The 22088-nt window shown below is 47.2% G+C and overlaps 1 protein-coding gene and 1 long non-coding RNA gene across 2 annotated transcripts in view; one reads left to right on the forward strand and one right to left on the reverse strand.

The window, feature by feature from the left end:
• Nucleotides 1-22088, forward strand: part of LOC134488509 (uncharacterized) — a 679404-nt gene that overhangs the window by 342202 nt on the left and 315114 nt on the right. The gene's annotated exons all lie outside the window — the stretch shown is intronic.
• The window catches only part of SEMA6B (semaphorin 6B), a 50520-nt gene continuing 34341 nt past the window's right edge, over nucleotides 5910-22088 (reverse strand). Inside the window, exons 12-16 of the mRNA XM_063290938.1 lie at nucleotides 20682-20876; nucleotides 18599-18739; nucleotides 11943-12020; nucleotides 10729-10787; nucleotides 5910-7436 (exon numbers count right to left, since the gene is read on the reverse strand). Coding sequence (XP_063147008.1) covers nucleotides 6451-7436; nucleotides 10729-10787; nucleotides 11943-12020; nucleotides 18599-18739; nucleotides 20682-20876 — 1459 coding nt within the window. The 3' untranslated portion in view covers nucleotides 5910-6450. The remainder of the gene's footprint in view (nucleotides 7437-10728; nucleotides 10788-11942; nucleotides 12021-18598; nucleotides 18740-20681; nucleotides 20877-22088) is intronic.

Here is a 22088-nt window from a genome sequence, read left to right on the forward strand (position 1 = left end):
TTAAAAGAATCAGCTTGGGAGTTTGCTAGATCAGCGTTTCTCAAGCTCAGCAATTTTACGATGTGTGGACTTCAACTCCCAGAATTCCCCAGCCAGCCATTTCAGCCATGAAGTCCACACATCATAAAATTGCTGAGCTTGAGAAACACTGTGTTAGATTAAAATTCTGTTTTTCATTCAGGAGTTCAAGGTGATATACAGAGCATTACTTTCTCCTATTTTTTCCCCACAACAACCCTTCGAGGTAGGCAGGGCTGAACCTGCCCAAAGGGCATGGCTGAGGGTGAACCGAAGTCTCCTTTATGCCTAATCTTGCATTTCAACTGTTTGTCCAAATAGTATGTTGTGGTGTTCTATTTTTGTCATGTCCCAGAAAAAACTATAACTTTCTTCTCAGCAGCCAAACTAAATTAAATCCTGCAACAGGTTTAACCTGGTTACTGGGGAAAACCCATTTTTTCCATTTGCATAATCCACTAAGTTGTAAACTGACCGAATGGGCTGCACTCACCCTTTATGCTACCCTGTAAAATGGAAAACTGACGCACAATGAACGGTCAGCCCATGTTGGATGTTGCATGCCCAGGTCTCCGAAGCAACCTGAGATCACCTCAAAATGCCATGTGTGGGCCATGCAGAATTGACATCCGAGTTCCCCAAAAAGCCAGCAATTGGGGAATTTTGATTACCTCTTTCCCCGTGGGGCTGGGTGAAAGTGTGGCATTGCTGGGGCATCCGACCCAAGGGCTGAAGCTTCGGGCCATGGGGAGGAGTTGCGTTGGCCCGATGACCCTCTGCAGCAGGGAAGAAATGACATTGCAGCACAGGAGATCCAATTGTTGTAAACAAGATTTATTGGAAGGGAAATTGTGTTCTCTTGAGTGATACAGAGAACCTGTTACTGCTATTGCATGCAGGAACACAAAGATGAAAAATTACTGGGGGGGGGGAGAACTTGCATCATACGAGTCCCCTGCCCCCAAGGCCACATGCGCCCAACACTTCCTATGTACAGTGTGCTTTCTTTTCTCCATGGGGAAGAGGCATTGCCCCGGGGAGGTTGGGGGTGGAGATGCCAATCTCTAAGCCCATAGCTGCAGTCACCCCCTCTCAAATGTGAAACCTTGGTTGTTCACCTCTGCCCAAATTCCACCAGACTAGTTTCAAAACCTGTCCCCGTCCGGCGCACGTATGAGAAAATCAAACAGGTGACTTCCCCTCCCCTTGCAGAAAACTCAAGATATTAAAGTAGCTAAGATCAATCCAGTTCCTACAGTGGCCAATCAGATGCCCTGATGGGAAGCTCACCAAGGGTGGTGGTGGGGGTAAAAATAACAGCCCACCCATGCGCCTGCTGTCCCCAACTTTTCTTTGGCAGTGATGCCCTGCTTTCCAACATGGAGGGTTCATTCAGCCCAATGCAAACTGTGTGGTGGGCGCAGCCTTGCCAAATTCGCTTGAAACCCTTCCACCGTGGTTAGAGATTCGTGAGCGTGGAGAAGTCCCGCCTTCACATGTGCAGTTCCCAGGATGGGTTGTTGACGAAGGAAGAGAGCTGAAATGGGTTTTCCAGAAACAACTTTGCATAAACAAAGGCCTTTGGGGTTGTGTTAGCAAATGAAGGGGGCAATGGAGGGTGGAATGGCCGAGTTCACACAATCCTCTGAGCCCTAAAATGGTTAACACAACTCAACGGATGTGTTCACCAGGATAGATCCCCGATTCTCTGTGGCCATTTTCCCACTGGGATTGCTAGCATCTCCCTAGGGTCCCCCACCCATGGCTGGAAGGAGAGAAAGCCTCTTATTTCAGTACGAGGATGGTTGGAGGTCTCTAGAACAGGTTCTCAAACTTTTTCAGGCTGCAGAACCTGTTAGTTAAGAAAAAGTTCTCAGAACCGGATCGAGTGGCAAAGCTCTAGTAACACAAAATGGGCTGCATTTGCATGGAAAACCAGGCACTAGAAGATTCTGTCAGTCCCTTGTGGTTGGTTCACGCAACACCCTAAACCAGTGTTTCTCAACATCTGCAGCTTTAAGATGGGTGGACTTCAACTCCCAGAATTCCCCAGCCAGCATGGCCATTGCTGAGAATTCTGGGAGTTGAAGTTTTCCCTTCCAAAAAGTAGACTCAGGTTCCCAGATTTCCCTAGTCAGCATGACTAACAATCAAGTGCTAGGACAACTACAGCTGGCTGGATTGTGCTCCTGCTCACCATGGGTGTGCATTTTACAATGCTCACCTGCCCTAAAAAAGGCAGAGGCCAGCTTCACACAGGTGTTGAAGTCTAAACTGTGCGTAGGGCAGGAGGTGGAGGAGAATGTCTGCCTCCACGCTGTCCCTACCCGTTGGGTCCTGACATTTTTCTGAAGCTCTTGAAAATATAAAAGTGGTTGAAATCTCATGGGAAGGCCCCATTTCTCAAGAAGCCTCTGTTCCTGCATTCAGTCTGTAAGAATGCAGGCAAGCACACCAATGTTACGAGCTTTCAACACCCTTGCCAAAAATAAATGTGAATTCTCTTGAAAATCACAAGATTCCAGAGCTCTGTGGGAGGGAGCTGCTGAAATCTGGCTCAGCCTGGCATTATTGTGAAACTTGTATCACTCACACACACACACACACACACATACCATCTTTTCAAAATCCCTACCGAAGAAGCCGCTGTGCCCCGTTGGTATGTCAGAAATGGTGGAGATGTCTTGTCCCCTAGCCTTGCGTTCCAACAGCAGGTAGCCCAAGGAGAAAACAAAGGCTTTCTCTAGTTTCCACCTGAGACTGGTGGGCCTGTGGTAGAGTGCTATTGGAGCGGGGAGCTCTGCTTAGCTGGCATAGCTCACAGAGCAAGATGGGGGGGCCTTAATGAAGTAATGCATCGATTAGGCGAGGAACCGTTGAAACGTTGAACGCTCAGATGTTTAGCATTAACACATGCCCCAAGTATGAACACACACACACACACACGTTGTGTTCATCCAACACACACACAGCGGTTGTGTTCACCTTGTTATCGAATTAACCCCTCTCCTCGGTTTGAATATACTGAACCGCAAGCTAGCCCATTGGGCTGGACTCCCACAGCACGCTGAGCAGTTGAAACTAACTAAGCCTCGATGTTTGTATGAAAGCAGCCTCCGGGGTTGTGACTGTGCAATTGTTTGGCAGTTGTGTGAAGACGGCCCCCGCTGCTGCCCTTCGTGTTTTGTTGGTTTGGGAAGATCTGGGGGAGCAGAGGCTTCACATAAAAGGAAGCCTGCTTTTTGCTAGCCTGGCTTCATGCGCCTGCCCACCATCAGGGTGAGTTTTGCAGCGCTCACCAACTCTAAGAAAGGTGGAGGGCAGTTCCACAGGCGTGCTCAGGTTGCAAGCTGCAGCCCTTAATCTTCCTCCAGAAAAGTGCACAGACGGCGTCGCATTTAAGGTGCCAGTGCAGCCGGACACCGGGAGAAAAAGATCCAAAAGTCACAATGTGATTGCTTCTGGTTTGTAATCAGTAAAAGAATTCTGCCCGGACTGGTTTGCCTGTTATAAACCTGTGCTAAGAGGAAGAACTTTAAAATTGCTTCTGACCCATTCCCTGCAAAGCCCAAGAAGGTACAGGTAGTCCTCGACTTACGACCATTCGTTTAGGGACCATTCAAAGTCACGATGGCACTGAAAAAAGTGACTTATGACTTGACCTTGCACTTACGACGGTCGCCTCATCCCCACAGTCACAGGATCAAAATGTGGGCACTTGGCGACTGTCATGCATTTATGACCATCTCAGCATCCCGTGGTCACGTGATTGCCATTTGTGACCTTCCCAGCTGGATTCTGACAAGCAAAATCAGTGAGGAACCGTGTGATTTGCTTAATGAGCGCTGCAAAAAAATGTCATAAAATTGGGTGTGGTCATGCGATGCCTTGCTTAATGACTGCACCGCTTAATGACATTTCTGGTCCCTATTGTGGTTGTAAATTGAGGACTACCTGTAATCCAATGATTAACAGCCTCCGCTGGTACGTACAGAAACGCCATCTGTCAGGCTGAGTTCCTGTCCTCACTTCCTTTCAAAGAACGGGGAAAGGTGGAGAAGCTGGCTTCCATCGGAGCCATTCCTGCAGAGGTCTCTCTACAACCCCAAATGAAAAAGCTTAGCAGAGCCAACCTCTCTCAGAGGTTGCAACTCTGTGTGAGTCACGCCAACCTGAGTTTCTTCCTTGTACCCAGGTTGTAAACATCATCCTGTGCAAATGGGGCTTGTCCTCCAAGAATCACAGCTGTGGCTTAGCTATCAGAGGTTTGGGAGATACTGGTTGGGTGGGGGTTGCCCTACTTGGCCAGCCAGATCAACTGAAGCCCACACATCCACATTCACACAACATGCTAACCAAGGTTAGCATTAATCTGGCATGGCTTGGTGCACTTTGGAAGCCTGCCCTATTGGACATTCAGATGCACCGGGTAATAAACCCCATGAATGATTAAGCATGTTGTACGAATGACCGAAGTGGCCTTGCCTGTCCGCCAGATCGCCCCTGGGGGGGCACAAGTCTGCTGTCCTGGGCAGAATGGAAACTGTTGTGAACGTCAAGAGGAGATAGTACTTTCTGCCTTGACTCTGCATGTCACTTCTAGCACATGTATACGGCTGCCAAGATTCTCCTTTTTTTAATTTAAGAAGGCAGATGGAAGAACTCGATAGAAGACGATTTTGTCTGCCCAAGGGGCTCCATGGAAGACCAGTTCTGGCCTGGAGTGCATGGAGTTTCCATGGAGTGCAGAGTCAGGACAAAGAACTGCAGTCAACCTACACTTCTGGCTCCTGTTCAGATGCCAGATGGAACAGTCATCTAGTCCAGATGGAATGGTCATCTAGTTCAAGGTCATCCAATCCAGAGTTTCTGTAATGGTATGTGGGAAAGACCTTGGGAGACGGGGTGAAGAGATGCTGCCTAGGGAACAGTCAGATAAGAGAGGGCAGAGCCCGCAGCCGCATAATGGGATAGGCAAGAGGCTCAGAAGGGGCCCTCCCTAGCTTCTCGGGCTGTAAAGGAGATGGAGGGAGATTTGTACTTTGAGACTTGCAAGATTCTGTCAGTGTAGCCTTACAATCCGGTAGAATTAACTCATCTGGTTGTGTTTCCTGTCTGGCCTACCTGGTAAGGCTGACATCTGGAAACCCAAACTGAAGTCAGAGTACTCAGGCCTGAGCCTCCAAACTCACTTTCTCTGCCTTGCTCTGAAATTTGATAAAACCCTTTTAACAAAAAGCTGGTACCAACCAGACCAAGCTAGCCAGGCCACCCTCCTGCTTCTCCTATAAGGCTGGGTTCATATAACGCACTAAGTTAAAATGAGGTTGGCTAGTTTACTTTCTGTCTGTGGTGCAAACCCAGAATTTTGTTCTATAAAACAGAATTCAGGAAGCGGCAGTTTTAGCATGTTGTGCGAACTTAGCCAAAGTGTTTAGGTAAGAAACGGCATTTTAAAAAGCTGGAAACCATCTCAAGGTGGGCCAGACTGGGACTGCTGAAAGGTGGGGCTCCTTAGAAGCCACAGGCAGTGTGCCAAGAAAGCTGGGATTAATTTCCAGCCAGGTCCACTTCCACCCCACCGTGATTCAACCAACTGTGTAACACCCAGGAATTCTGTGCTCAAAGCTGGTGTGAAAAAAGTACAACCTTTGCTGTGGTGGGACCCATTTGTAGCACCAATGAGAAGGGGAGTTGGGGTCTCTCCCCACAAGAAAGTTCTTGTTCCTAGAAAGGAACAGCAGCCCTGCTGGGGCTTGGGATGTGCGTTCACATCTGTGCATGTTGGTGTGCGTGGGACCCGCTGGAACCGCATAAAAAACAGGAGGAGGAAAAAGGAAATTGACAATTATAATTTTTGGAAATCTCTTCCACAGCCTGGAACTGAATTCCCCCACCCTTCCAGAGCAAAAAAAAAAAAAAGGGGTGTGTGTGAGAAAAGCAACCGGGAGGGCCCCCAAATGCTTTGTGCAGCCTTCCCATTCTTTATCTTAGCAGCGGATACTTGTTGCCGTTCATTTCACGATTGCTGTTCCTTCCTGTCCCATCGTACCAACAGGACCTCTGCCCACGCGCGGGTGGGGCAGTGCCCGGGCCTGCCCCTGCCTGCCCACCCCCTCAGGGAGGAGGAGGAGTTTCGCAAAGGCTAGGAAGAATCCAGTGAGGAAGCGCCAGGATGAAGAGAACCCCAACACACACACACACAAAGAAGAGGGTCCTCCTGTTGTGCCTTGGGCAGATCCTTCCTGGGACAATCTGTGCACCTGGGAAGGGGGGCGTGCTGGCCCCTCCATGCCACCTAAGGGGGAATCAAGCGTCTCTCACTGCCGTTTTCCTGCTTTGCTCTTCCTCCTCCTCCTCCTCTCTAGTGAAACCCCACCCCTTTTGCGAGGAAGAAGGTTACCAAGCCAAGCTACACACCCCTGACCAGCCCTATTTGACCGAAGAGGGAGTCCGCTCCGTGCCACTGTATTTCAAGAGGTGGCTGAAGTCTGTGAGGGAGTGCTGGGGGCCCAGCGTCGGTGTCCGCTGGGCCCGGGCGTAAGCTGTCTGACCTTCTCCGCTGTTGAACGTGTGGGTGCGCTTCAAGTGAGCGCTTCCCTTGCTGGCTGTGTTGTTACTACTGAAGTTCAGCTTCTCAGTATTCCACTGACTCCCCGTGTCCCCGCTCGGAGCAGATACGACCTGCCGCCGGTCTGGGCTGTCGTGTGGCGTGATGGGCAGCTCGCTGCCATAGGAGCTCCGAGTCCCACGGGGTCGGTGTGCCGGCGGGCCTTGCTGCGGCTGGATGCCTCTCGGCCCCTCACCACCACTCACCGGGAGGTAGCGCATGTCTAGCGAGAGGTCGGCTCCTTCACCGTCCAGCTCTTGGTCCATCAACATGGACTGGCAGGAAATGGGGATGACCCGCCCAGAACTCAGGTGCGATGGCACCGGGGTGTGCCCCGTGTGTAGAAGGATGACCGAGGAGGGTGGGTCTCCCCCGCGCAGGGAGGCATTAATGAGATTGTGGCTGTATTCCCAGCTGCACGGCTTGGGACACCGTTTCTGCTGCAAGGGGGTCTGTTCTGGTGTGGGGAGTACCCCCGAATCCAGGTCATGCTGGCCCACCTTAATCAGTCCTTTAGGCCACCCGTTCTGCATAAGTGGGGCCAGCAAGTTCTCTGGCTGCCCGCCGGGTGCTCGGGACCGCCGATCCCCCAGCCGGCTGACGCTGACGACGGATTCGCCGTGCGCAAGGATGTTCTCCTTGTCTTTGCGGCGGGCCAGTTCCTTGCGGTCTCGATGCCCAATGAACCAGCACACGCTGAAGCCCGAGATCACTGCTCCGATGACGAAGGCGGCCACGGAAGAGATGACCAGCAGATTGACGGACACCAGGCCGTTGGGTTCGTCCACAAAGCTTTCGGTGACCAGGCCTGGGGGAGGAGATCAGGACATTAGACTGCAGCCCTACCAGGATTGTATGTCAGGGGTGGGGAAGGGGGGTGCAATGAGAGGGAAATTTGAAGGGGGCCTTTTCTGCAGAAACTCTCCTTCTGGGGGACTCTCTTCCACATTCAGGAAATTTTTAATAACACTTTTTCCCCCCTCATATTTGGGGACCGAGGCAATAGTGGGCAGAGATACCGAGGGCTGGGATGAATCTGGTTGTTGGGATCTATTCATTTCCCTCGTTGAATAAATGGACAAGTGTAAAGTTTTTGACTCATTTGTTTAACTGGGTTCTCTTTATCTAGTTTTAGGACCTGTGTGGAGAACCGATCCCATTTTAGGTCATATTTATGCAGAAATATTGAAAATTCAAAAGGGTTCACAAACTTTTAGGCCCCACTGTATAAGGCATCATGGTTGGGGGACCGTCATGGAGTAATTGCTGATTGGATCTTTTAACTGTTGATGCATTGAGAATTTCAGTAATTTGGTTGATGCCTGTATTGTTACACATTATACGTTATTGCTTGTAACCTACTTGGAGTCTGGCAGTTCAAGGGGCCTAAAGGCATTTGGGGGGAAAAAAACAAAAATAAGGAATAAAATGAAATAAGAAATAAAATAATAAAATAAAATATAAAATAATTAAATAAAAATAAATAAATAAATAAATAAATAAAATAACAAAATTAAAAGAATAAAGAATAAAATTAAAATAAATAAAATAAAATAATAAAATAATAAAATAAAAATAATAAAATAAAATAAAATAAAAGGAACAGAAAAGAAAAGAATAAAATAAAATAAAAACAATAAAATAAATAATAAAATAAATAAAATAAAATACAAAAATACAAAAATAAATAATAAAAAAATAAAATAAAATAAAAATAATAAAATAAATAATAAAATAAAATAAAATAAATAAAAAAAAAATACAAAAAATAGGCTGAGGTATAAACGACAACCATGGCCTGAGAATTTTGGGGAATAATTCGTACCCTGTATCTGGGGACACCCCATTTCAAACTGCTCCGCTTGCTCTCTTCCAGTCAGTCTGCCTTCATGTCGGGGTTAAGCAATAAATCTCAGATCTCCAGAAACTGAACTCCCTACTCAGAAACAGGCTTCCTCAGCAGACGTCTGAAGGCCTGACTTGTCTACATTCGACTCTTTGCGATCGTTTTGTTTGAAGAGTCAGTCCAGGGCAGCCTTGCTCAACCTTTGACACCGGGGGAACCCCTGGAACGTTTTCCAGGCCCCGGGGAACCCCTGCACACTCAGGCTCAAATACGGGCCAGGGGTTACAAAAGTATTCGTTTCGTTGCATGGGCAGGCCTGTATGGATGCACTAAGTGTCCTTAACCTCAAAGAATGAAACTTACCTCTTTAATGCGAAGTTGCCTGAATTGGAAATAACTTTTTAAATCGATCGTGGTCTCCCAGGGAACCCCCAGGGACCTCTCGCGGAACCCTGGGGTGCCACGCAACCCTGGTGGAGAAACCCTGGTGCAGGGACCGGCCTGTTCGGCCTCCTCTTATTTATCTGACAGTTGCAGGCTACCGTTACGGGTGCGGATATCCCTGGCCCGATCACAGGTACTTTTTAAAATGTATGTATTGCTGTTTTGTTGGTTGCTTTAGGGTTCCTGGGCTCTGAGAATATTTTATCAGATAATTACAAATTAATCTGATAAAATTAGCTCAGAATCCAGGAACCTGTTGTGCTGTTGGCATTTTGTCCTGTTCTGTGCCGCCTCTTGTTTAAAGGTGTGTAAATAATCGCAATAAGAAGAGCCACAAGATGAACAGACAAAAATATAGAGATGTATACACAGAGAACGTGCCACCTTCAAAGCCATGATATAATTTTCTGCTCCACGATTTATAGATGTGAAAGATTGGGGGTGGGGGGAGTTGGAAAACAAATGGAAGAGAGAGTTGACATAAAAATCAAGAGACAAATGGCAGGTCAGTTGGCAGTTTATGTCATAAATGGCAATTTGGTCCAGGTAGTGAGAAATCTTGGAAAAAGTGTTTTGGATCATACAACGAAACACTGCCTTAATGAACTCACTAAAAACAAGGCTGGGAACTTCCTTCTACAGCTTCCAAGACTCTCTACAGGTAGTCCTCGCTTAACGACCACAACTGGGACCAGAATTTCAGTCGCTAAGCAAAGCGGTCATTAGACCTTTTTTGTGGCAGTCGTTAAGCAAATCACCACATCATTAAGTGAACCACGTGGTCATTAAGTGAATCACATGGTTCCCCCATTGATTTTGCTTGCCAGAAGCTGGCCGGGAAGGTTGAAAATGGTGATCACATGACCACGGGATGCTGCGATGGTCATAAATGCGAACTGGTTGCCAAGCACCCAAACCACAATCACATGACTGTGGGGACACAGTGATGGTTGTAACTATGAGGACCAGTCGTAAATTGGTTTTCCCAACACCGTTGTAAGTCCAAACCATCACTAAACGAATGGTTGTTAAGTGAGAATTACCTGTATTTACCCTGGGTTAGCATTAAAGAGACCTTCCTGACATCTGTGTAGCTCTTCCTTCCTTGGTCTTGCCAGATGTGTGGGTCTTGACAAGACCTTAGGGCAGGCTAACCTTAGCAACTTTAAGATGGGTGGACTTCAACTCCCAGAATTCCCCAGCCAGCCACCACCGCCTTAGGGTTTAATGTCTAGGGTTATTTTAATCTCCAGCCATGGACATCTGGAAACTTCAACTACTTTCAGCCCTTACACCACCTACCCTTCCTGACATGATTATTCTGTGGTTAAATCAAGAGGGGAAGAAGTCAGTTTTGCAGCTTGAGTTCATTGGAAGAACACACATTTTTTTAGGATTAGAAAGAAATTGGATGTTTTGAGGGGTTTTTTTAGCAGCAATTTCATAATTCTGGAGTGCAAACTTTGGGCAAAACACAGACACACAATTTTTAAGCAGCCCAGTAACACCTTCCTTTATACGTTTGGAGGCGCAATTGAACAGCTTCTGATGCACCAACCGATTTAAAAAAAAATATCCAGGGAAATGATGCTAAATACCTGTGTTTGAACACATCTGTGGCATATAGGCAGCTAAGTAAGTTTGGGGACTTCAACTGGTTTGGGTGGAGAATGCAGGCAAAGCCTCTGTGGTGTTGGGCCTCCTTTGCAGATGAGGCCGTGGGGGTCAAATAGCAAGATTTGCACCATCCTTGCCCAGCACATCTCCGGCTAGCTCCTTTGCCATGCTAGAACCAGGAACAGATGCCTACCTTCACAATCCCCAAGATAAGAGGTCTTGACGCCACTGATGTCTTGTTCGAACACCAGCCTGTAAATCGATGGAAAAGGAAGTGTGAGTGTTTATGGGGCTTTCTGAGTGTTTATAGAAAATGTCTGGAATCCTCAAAGCTTATCTGGATAAGTAACTTGAGAAAGATTTGATTTCTTAAATATCTAGCAGTGGGCTGCGCTTTTTTCTCTGTCTTCCTCTGATTTCTCCCCTCCCTACTTTTCGTGGCATGTTTTCCCCCACATCCATTCTGGGTATCCTTGAATCAGTATCGGACAGCCGAGACAAGGCTTCAAACTTAAGCCTGTCTGTGCTATTCAGATCCCCCCCCACACACACAAATTAATCCTGTTTTAGGACCAGAGGATTACATGCATGGAGGTGATTTTGAAGGCCATCAAGTCCAATCTCTCTTTGATGTTATGACCCAGAGAGACATTCTTGGTTAAATACCTCCAATGAAGGCAAATATATTCACACGCACAGGTTTTTTTTTTCTGTTTCTTTCATTTCCCCTCTCCTTTGTATTCTGTATTTAAAAAAAACCTTGATACTCTGTTTTTTCAATAAAAAAGTAAAAAAAGAGGAAGACAGTAAAAAGCCACCTTTTTCCTTGATACGGTCAGTGGCCTCTTCCTGGGTTCAGTGGTTTTTCAAATGGGGGCTGAACCGTCTGTTAGAGATAGTTGAGTGCAAGTCTTTCTCGACCTCGGCAACTCGAAGCTGTGCTGGCTGGGGAATTCTAGGAGCTGAAGTCCACCCATCTTCAAGTTGCCGAGATTGAGAAACACTGATTTGAGGAAATGTTAACCAATGCATTGATGCAGTCCAGTCCCAGGAATCTAGAATGGGAAGGGCATCCAATCCAACCCCTGCTCAGGGCAGGAATCATTTAAGCATCCCCAACAGATCACTTCTTGAGCGCGTCCAGGAGTGGGGAGCCCCCTTCCTATGCATGAGTTCTCCTAATAAAACAGCTCTTCCTGTCTGGAAGTTGCCAAGGTTGAGAAACCATGGTTTAGTGGATTCCTGCACTGAGTAAGGGGATGGATGAGATGACCTCCAGGTTCCCTTCTCACTCATGCCATCTATGATGGGCCTTTAAGAAGGGACAAGAGACTTCATCTTCTCTCTCTTCTCCCACCCCCAACCAATCTCTGCCCCACAGCGATGCCATCCGAACTCTTCGAATACCTGGTATTCCATTCCAGAAAAACACAGGATCCTTCAGGGGTCCAGCCACAGTATGGATCATGGCTTGCCAAACAATTCCTGAAGGGCAGAAAACAAAGAAGGGGGAATGCGGGGAGGTTACTTGAACCCAGCTGGTGGAGCAGATCAAACCGGAATGCCGCCAGGGCCCTTATTCCCAATGACTCTTCATAGACAAGGATCCTCTCCCACAGTGTTTGATACCTTGCAAATTTACAAACGCGTCTTCGACAACTTGGCCCCCTGCCCCATTCTATAGGGACACCCCCTGGAAGAATTCCAGACTTATCCATCAAGCATCACGCTGTGCAAAGTTATTAGACATTCTCTGTGAGTATTCTTGGAGGATTCTGCCATGAGTTACAGATGGATCAACATATCCATGTCCCTTCAGAAGGTTTTTGTGTATAAGTTTGCTGACCATCTTGGTGCATCCATCTGCAATTTAAGAAAAGAAATGCCCCAATATGTGCATGCATCTGAATATATTTACTCTCAACTGACACATTCTAAGCATTCTTGAACTCTGGAGTCCTGGGTGCTCTCTGAGCCTTGTTGTTTTCTTGCCGACGTTTCATTGCCAGGCTAGGCAACGTCTTCAGTGCGAGGAGGGAGGGGGCCTTGCTCTCAGGGTTAGGGTTAGGGTTAAGGAGAGCAAGGCCCTCTCCCTCTTCGCACTGAAGACGTTGCCTAGCCTGGCAATGAAACGTCGGCAAGAAAACAACAAGGCTCAGAGAGCACCAGGACTCCACAGTTCAACCCTGAGCTACCAATATTCGCTTCGATTCTTGAACTCTCCTACTCCACAAAGTGGTTAGGAAGGGAGAAGATGCTGAGATCTTGGCCTTCCAGAGGAGAGATGGAAAATAATTCCAATCATACTGCAGTCAAAATACGAGCCACATCTTAACATTTACAGGGATGCAAAATCGAAAGAGCTACCTTCTACTCTGTAGGATGGCGCTGGGATTCTCAAGAATCCTATTCTGCAAACATCCTAAGTGCTGAGATGCAGCTGGAAACTCATGTCTTGCTGTTTGGGATGACATTTTTCGTGTTATTTCTGTACTGCAGAAAAATTCCCTTTGCAAGGGGTTGCAATCGAGTTTACAGCTTTGAGAGGATTCAGTACAGAAACGGCATAGCCCAAAGACCTTTTCTGCTTTTTCTCCCAATTTCCAAACGCACACTTCTGTCCAACATTCGCATGGTGAATCTGAGAACACCCCTCTGAATTCTGCCCCATCTGCCATCACAAAGCTCTCCAGGTTTTTGACTTTCCACTCTGCGACAAGCCTGCTCTTTTATTTTATTCATCATTTTTTAAGTCCCTGCCTTCAGCTGTGTTCTATATTTTACTGCCAATCCTTGCCCGGCGATCAGGTATTTCAGCAGAGACCTGGTGAATAATAGGATTTTCATCTCTGGCAATTAAGTACAGAAATGTTGCCAGTGCGGCAGAGGGTGGCAAAGGCCACTGTAGTGGGTGACAAACGATGCTAATATGCCTCTGCAGTCACGATGGCCAGCAGCTTTCTTGGATAATTGGTTAAAGGCCTCACAAACAGATGCACGAGGCTGCTCACTACATCCCTGAAATGTGGCATTGGTTGAACATGGCCGAGGAGCATCGGCTGGCAGGGAGTGTTTCTGGGCTCAGCCAAAAAGCTGTCCACGTGCAAAATTCCCTATAGGAGGAGAGCTGTATTAGTTTTTGGTGGCAAAAAATTAGGAGTTTGGTAGCACCTTCAAGGTAGTCCAGACAAGAAGCATAAACCATGAGTACGAACTCTACCTTTATTGTAAGGTTACAGTCTTGCAAGACTGAAAGCCCTTCTCCCCTCCTTTTCTTTTACTTTCTGAAAACTCGGGAGGGTCCCTTCTGAAACGCTTCCCACGCCCCGCTTCCTTCTCCGGGCAGAGATACCTTTTGCACGCTGGTGGTCCAGTCTGCAGCTCTTCCTCCTGTCTTCCAAGGTCATTCCCACAGACCATTGCAGGCCTTGAGAGCCAGTTTGGTCTAGTGGTTAAGGCACCAGGCTAGACACCAGGAGACTGTGAGTTCGAGTCCCGCCTTAGGCATGAAAGCCGGCTGGGTGCCCTTGGGCCAGTCCCTCTCTCAGCCCAAGAGCCAATCAGGTGTGGTAGGAGAGTTCTAGTCCCGCCTTAGGCATGAAAGCCGGCTGGGTGACCTTGGGCCAGTCCCTCTCTCTCAGCCCAAGAGCCAATCAGGTGTGGTAGGAGAGTTCTAGTCCCGCCTTAGGCATGAAAGCCGGCTGGGTGACCTTGGGCCAGTCCCTCTCTCAGCCCAAGAGCCAATCAGGTGTGTTATGAGAGTTCTAGTCCCGCCTTAGGCATGAAAACTGGCTGGGTGACCTTGGGCCAGTCCCTCTCTCTCAGCCCAAGAGCCAATGAGGTGTGTTATGAGAGTTCTAGTCCCGCCTTAGGCATGAAAACCGGCTGGGTGACCTTGGGCCAGTCCCTCTCTCTCAGCCCAAGAGCCAATCAGGCGTGGTAGGAGAGTTCTAGTCCGCCTTAGGCCTGAAAGCCAGCTGGGTGACCTTGGGCCAGTCCCTCCCTCTCAGCCCAACTGGTGCAATGTAGACTAGCCTCCTCGTGGTGCACCCCGGGCAACGTGACTTGTCACGGCTAAATAGTCTACGCATCTGGCTGCTGGACCTCACAAGGATTTCCCAGCAAGAAAAAGCAGCATGAACACCGAACTGCTATGCCGGACGATTTAAAAAAAAATAAAAAATTGCAGGCCTTTTCTGACTAACCACTTTTATTAAAAGGCATAAACTTTTGCGAAAGCTTATGCCTTTTAATAAAATTGGTTAATTGGAAAAGGCGCTCCCGGGCTCCTGATTTTATGCACTGTTCCTGTGATTGTAGACCCGGCTCCGTTGCATGGGAGATGAGTAAAAATAGGAGTAGAGGGGCCCTTGAAACTCAAAACAGAATGCCCAGCAACCAGGAGCGAATCCAGTCTCAGCTACGGAAGCTCACTGGGCGCACTGATCCAGTTTTCCCTGTCCGAACAAGTCTGTCTCTGGCAGGCTGAAGATTCGATTGCAAAGGCCCTCATCTCTCGACACGCCGACAAATTCAACCCCAACTGTTGGCATTTTCGATCGAGCCAAATCCAGAAATGCTAGGGAGTTCCTAGAAGGTTGACATTCCAACACACACATAGAGATAGGACCCGTCTTGGTACCATTTCGAAGATATAATCAAAATGCAAGGAAGACGATGAACAACATGGAGAACACCTTCTCCAGCAACATCCAGATAAGCAGGAAAGCGCCGGATAAATACGGAAGAAACAAGACCTAAGCAAGGAACTATCAAGGAAGAAACCCCACCAGAACCAGGGCCCTTCAGATAGTCAATCATCACCTGATGGCTGGACTACTGCAATGCACTCTACATGGGGCTGCCCTTGAAGACCACCCAGAAGCTATAGTTGGTCCAAAATGCAGTGTTGCTGCAGTGATGGGCTTGCCACAGTGTGTGCACGGGTCCCCACTGTTTTGCAGCCCCGTCAAGGGATGTCCAGCTTGTTTGGTGTCTAGGTTGTGCCATGCCCACACTTTTTGTCAGCAACATCCCACTGCTTTGCAAGCTGCACAGGTTGCCCATTTGCTTCTGGGCATGCTGGCCCTCTACAGGGTGCAATTCAGGTGCTGGGTATCTCCTTTAAGCCCCTCATGGCATAGGGGTTGGCACACGGCTTCCACCTGTCTGGTGAGGCCAGGCAGCATGGACACGCTTCAGGCCCCGTTGACCCAACCATGTCACCTTGCAGGCCCCAGGAAGCAAGCCTTCTCGGCGGTGGCCCCTGCCTTCGGGATGACATTGCCACAGCAATCTGTACTGCTCCCATCTTAATGACTTTCTGGAAACTGTTAACAATTTGAAATTGTTCTCCCAGCCTTGGGATAGGATGCTGTGGTTTTGAGGGTTGGTTTTTTTTTTGGTGATAAAGAGTTTTTCTTCTGGTTGGCTGTATTCTTTTTCTTATGTGTTGTTTTCTTTTAGTTGTAAGCAGCCCAGTTGTTGAGGAGTTGGGAGGAGGGAGGTAGGGAGGAAGGAAGGAACTGAAGTACCAAATGTACTGAATTGGGATTTTTTATATTAACGGCTACAAGGGTTTTATGCACCTTTAATTGGAAAAGTCCTTTGACCTTTTCTTTGGCAGGATGGCTAACTAAATTGTGGAAGTACAGGTAGTCCTCACTTAGCAACAGAATTTCAGTTGGTAAGCGAAGCAATCATTAAGTGAATCAGATACGATTTTACAACCTTTTTTGTGGTGGTTGTTAAGCGAATCATGCGGTTTTCCATTGATTTTGCCTGCCGGAAGCCAGCTGGGAAGGTTGAAAATGATCACATGACCCTGGGATGCTGAGATGGTTGTAAATGTGAACTGGTTGCCAAGTGCCTGAACTGTGATCATGTGGATGCGGTGATGGTCATAAGTGCAAGGACCAGTCATAAGTTGGTTTTTCCAGAACCACTGTATGTCCGAACCATTGCTAAATGAATGGTCATTAAGCAAGGACTACCTGTATGCCTCAATGTCTAGAATAACTTTGTATTTAAAAAGGAAATTTGACCTAGAATTTAATTTTAATTGGAAACTGTTCTCAGACTACAAATTCATACATGCAGTTGTGCCACATCCAAAATTCAGGTTTCAAAGTCCTTATTTTAACTTGATGTATAATTTACAGTATTGACTTAATGCATTATTTACTACCTGTAGTTTCCTTTTAATGATTTGAACAGTGTTAACCAAGCATTTTTAGCTTAAAGTTCAGCAAAGGAAATGGATGTTGCTTAGAAAGTGGATATGAAATATCTTATAATACTGTAAGCTTCTAATGATGTATTAATTTTATGGCAGTTCAGATTTGTTGCTTATCTGCCTGAGTTACTTCACCTGCACCTGATTTTCTGATCTGCACTACCTATTTCTTATATTTTTTCAAAATAAATGATGATAATAAAAAAGAAATACATTAAGAAAAAAGTAATTTCCTTTTGTGGGTCCACCAGAAACATCCGAAAGCAGGTGGGAATTGAGCTTAAATTTCCACCTTTCATACTGATGGGATTTGCTTCCTCCCTTGCTTATTGCAAAGAGTCACTTGTTGGGATGGGCAGCTTTAGAAATCAACCAAATAAATAAAGAAAGCTCAGACAACAAAATGGGGGTGTTTGCCGCAGTATCTGGGCATGGAAAAGATGCCAATTCAGTGCATCATGCAAGCCTCTCCCCAGAATCTTCAAAAAATAAAGAGCATTTTGCAACAGAACACAGCTGGGGCGTACACGGGGTGTGTGTCATCGTTAAAAAGGTCAAGATGGTGGCCCAAAGTGTGCAATTAAAGCCTTTTTGTGATGCATGTAAAAGGGGGGGGGCTTTGGTCACATAGACATGGCTGCCATTTTGACTTTTTTGACCCCCCAGGATTCCCTGGATCAGAGACTGCCAGTTAGACTCCCGAGTACAATTATCCCTATTAAGAGGAAAGGATCTGCACAAATACAGGGTTTTGTAGCTGATCCTCGCTTGTTAATTGAACAATTTGCCCCGCTTGCCCCAAGCGACGCTCGGCTTTCCCAGAAGCCGAGACCATCCGTGGAGTAAAGATTCAAAACTTTACTGTTAGGTTTCTCCCCAGGCCCAGATGTTTGGAGAAAAGAAGGGAATGCTGGTGCCCTTATCTGCAGATTTACCTATGGATCCTTCTATAGGGCTATTGGGGCTGGAAAGGACCCCCAGCAAGCCAATGGTTGAGCTCCTGTGATGTCACAGCATGTTCACTAACATCATTAAAGCCCCATCCGCAACAGTAAATCTCAAGGCTCAGAATGGGCTGGTAGCCGGACTACGACAAAACAGCATGTGAAAATATCACCAAACCGTTCTTGACATACAATCTATCCTCGGGAAGGAAGATGCTGGACAGACTCTGCAAAAATTAAGGGGTGGCTGTTTAATTTCAGGCCTTTTTGCCTACCCAAGGATCTGAAAAAACAACGGCTTATTGATTTCTTAAATTTACAAGTAGTCCTCGCTTAACAACCACAATTGGGACAGGAATTTTGGTTGCTAAGTGAAGCGGTCATTAAGGGAATCCAACCTGATTTTACAACCTTTTTGTGGTGGTTGTTAAGCAAACCACATGGTCGTTAAGTGAATCACACAGTTCCCCATTGTTTTTGCTTGCCAGAAGCTGGCTGGGAAGGTAGAAAATGGTGGTCACATGACCACGGGATGCTGCAACAGTCGTAAGTGTGAGGACCAGTCATAAGCTGATTTTTCCCAGCATTGTTGTAAGTCCGAACCATCACTAAACGAATGGTTGTTAAGCGAGGACTACCTGTATATCTGGCCTTTTCCACAGGAGCTCAGGGCGGCATCTATGCAACATGATATAACATATATAACAATTTTCAACTGAAAATACATTGTAAATAGTTTAAAAAGTTAATTATAAACTTTAATATAAACTTTTCCTGGCATGACCTTGATTTCTGCCCCACTGTACTGGTCTCACTGGGAATCCCTGCCCCGCCAAGGGCTGAGTTACACCCCCAGCTCAGCAGAAGCAAAAGTGGGGACTTACTTCATGCATGTGGAGTGCTGGTGGCATCTGGCCACGGGGGCCCGCACGACGCAGGGCGGGAAGGCCAGCAGCAGCGACCCCGTGGCCTTGTCCAGCTCCATGCTCAGCAGTTTCCTTTCGCCTGCGCTGTCCTTGCCGCACCTTGGAAAAGGTTGTTGTTAATCTTGTTATTAGTTAAATGCATACGCCACCCAGCTCCCAACAATGCTGGGGGTTTACAAATAAAAATGTAAAACAAAACAAAACAAAAGACAGACAAACACGAAGAGCGCTGTCATGAGCCGCCCAGAGTTGTGTTTTAAAATGGGTGGCCATCCTGACCTAAAAAATAATAAAATAAAACAAATAAAATATGTGTAAATGATATTATATATACATGATAAAATAAAAAATAAAATAATAGACAATGAAATAATGAAATAAAATAAAATGATAAAATAAACTAATAAAAAATAAAATGAAATAAAATGAAATACAGCCGCTTAACGGAGAGTAAGCATCTTCAGAGGCCTACAGAGGTCTTTAGCAAGGAAGCTGGAAAAGAGCTCAGGTCTGCATATTTGATTTCTTGATGGGTTAGAGTTCTATTCCAGCTTTCGTTCAGAAGCTCTAGACGACGGATGATCTGCTTCTGCCTCCTACTTTCCCTAACAACAATCCTGTGAGGTAGGCTGGACTGAGCAAGTTGGGTTGGCCCGAAGTCTCTCAGGAGCTTCTGCGGCTTGAGAGGGCCCCGGTCTCCCCTCCTCTAGCCCAGCACCTTCATCACCGGCTGTTGTGTGTACGTGGGTGTGGGTGTGGGTGTGCCTTTGATCAACTGCCATCCCTCAGAGATGCTCCTTGTGGATCTTGCAGTGAGCAGGGCTTGGACTAGATCAGTGCTTCTCAATCTAGGCAACTCTAAGAGGGGTGGACCAACCTGTTGGAGGTCCCGGCAAATCAGCATGCCTCATTAGCATGTAGATGAGTTCATCCCATGATGCAACTCTCCGTGCTTCTCGAGGAAGCTGTTTGCTGTCCCCCCCACGCTCTCCTTCTTTGTCCTTCCACCGAAGGAGAAGGCACATGCTTTTGCAGCTCCCTCCACCTTGGCCACATGCATGGGCCTAGGGAAGGGTTTTCCCCCTTTATCCATGCAGCCTTCGGCAGCAATGAGGGCTGAGGGTAAATTAAGTTTAGGGAATACAAAAGAAGAACAAGAAGTCATCTTTCCTGAATGAAAATGTAACTGGACCGAATAAAATCAGTAAGGTATTTTTTTTACTGACTTTTAAACCTACTTTTAAACCTAAGTGCGTGATTCTTTGTGCCTGGGAGGGCTAAGTGTGTAAGATCAATAACCTATATTCCTCTAACATGCTCATTAATGCTATTTTAGAGAATATTCTTTTTCTGTGTGCGCTTTTTCACTGTGTTAAGCTCTGCTCCATTCAGTGGTTCTAACAGGCCACTAATGGCTTCACAACTTCCAGAATTCCCCGGCCAGCATGTACAATTCTCTCCCCCTCCCCATTACAGCCTGAGAAACTAGGGAGGGTCCCTTCTGAGCCTTTTCCTCCTTCCATTATGCAGCTGCGGGCTATGCCACCTCTTATCTGACTGTTCCATCTCTCCGCCCCATCTCCCAAGGTCTTCCCACACACCATTATCTCATCCTCCCCTTCAGATTCATCCTCCCTGTCTCCTTTACAGCCCAAGAAACTAGGGAGGGTCCCTTCTGAGCCTTTTCCTCCTTCCATTATGCAGCTGCGGGCTCTGCCCTCTTTTATCTGACCGTTCCCTAGGCAGCATCTCTTTGCCCTGTCTCCCAAGGTCTTTCCCACATACCATTACAGAAACACTGGACTAGATGACCTTGAAGGTCCATTTCAACCCTTCAACTCTATGGTGGAAGGGAAGGGCTTTGAGCCTCGCTTAGCTTGGCATCTGAATGATAACTATGCGCAAATGTGTTCTGGCTTTCTTCACTGCTTAATAGATCTCTGGAGGTAGAGTTGCGCCTTCCGCCATGAACTCTGAAAAGAAGAAGGGGTGTGCGTCCATGCGTGTGTGTGCACAAGCGTGTTTGTCGGTTTCAACTCACTTGTCACTGGGGTAGGTCTCAAATTCCTCCAGCAGCAAGCTGTGGCTACTAGCCCTGCCCGGGGAGGAGCTGGCACTGAGGTTGGCGCGGATGAGAAACTTCAGGACGGTTCCCGTATCAGACCCCAGGAAGACCACTGTGTAGTTTCTGCCTGGGCCAGCTGTGTTGTCCACTACGATCTTTCGCAGTTGATACCTGTCCGGGAAAGGATAGAGGTCAATGGGCCAGGCACAGAATTGACACACTGGGCCAGTTAATGCAAGCTGTAGGTTGTGTGCGCGCACATGTGCATGTATAAACATGCGCACACACATACAAACAAACAGTGAACTGTATCACATCCATCCTTGTTATGGGAGTGGGCATCCATTCCCACATTTTATTCTCCTCCAGATCACCCATCAGCTGTTCCAGATGGTCCAGCGGCTTTCCAGAACTGAATCTTTCAAATCCAAAGCAGTTGGTGGCATTCCAGACAGGAGAGCCCAATCAAACAGGATTAAAACAGTGTTCCCACTGCTTCCCAAACCTCTCAGACTGCTGTTGGGTCGAAGGATCAACTTCTGGAAAATCGCTGGATTGGTACGGTGAAGTTTCGCGTGTCCCTATTTGCGCCTGTTTGGAAAAGATCGAAAAAGCCAAATAGGGAAAAGATTTTGATGGTGTCGCTACAGCCACCATTATCCCCAATTAATTGTGGCTGCTTTGACTATGGAGCCAGTGGGAATGATCGCGCAGTGTGTGGGCGGGGCCCAGATGCCAGAGGGAGGAGCCACATTGGGGCCTCTGCAGGTATACAGCTGCAAAAGGGGGACTGCTCTTCCCAAGGGCCACAGGCTGTACCCCCCCAAAGAAATTGTCCTCAACGCAGTTGTAAAAAAGCCACACGCGTGTGCGAAACATACCCACCCCACTATCTCCTGGAGTGCATTTTTTGCAAGACGACAGAAATAATGCTCGATTAATTTCCCATAAAACAGCAGTTGAGACAGATTTAATTAGATCCAGATCGTCTTGGCTGAGATGCTTAACAAATTAACAGAAGCAAGCATTTCCCCAGTCCCTTCCACCTGCCGGTAGCTGTTCAAAACCAGTGCGCAGTAACTATGCTGCAGGGTGCCTTGCAGACTAGATGACCTCTGGATTGCCAGATGTTTCTGCACGGGGTAGCCGGAGGCGTCGTTCGCCAACATCTGGAAAGCTACAAGTCCTCCAGGCCTGGGGTAATTAAAGGTCATTGTGATAAACCAAGATTAACTTCGTTAACCGGGTTGCTTATTTTAGAAACACCAAAGGGTAATTTCAGAAAAAGCCTTCTGCCTCTCTTTGCAACATAATCCTTCTTCAAACATGTTCGTAGCCTGGAGCCAAGGCTTCTCCGCCGGTCCGCAAATTGAAGCAGATGTC

The sequence above is a fragment of the Candoia aspera genome, chromosome 1 (genome assembly GCF_035149785.1).
Source record: "Candoia aspera isolate rCanAsp1 chromosome 1, rCanAsp1.hap2, whole genome shotgun sequence".
Lineage (NCBI taxonomy): Eukaryota > Metazoa > Chordata > Lepidosauria > Squamata > Boidae > Candoia > Candoia aspera.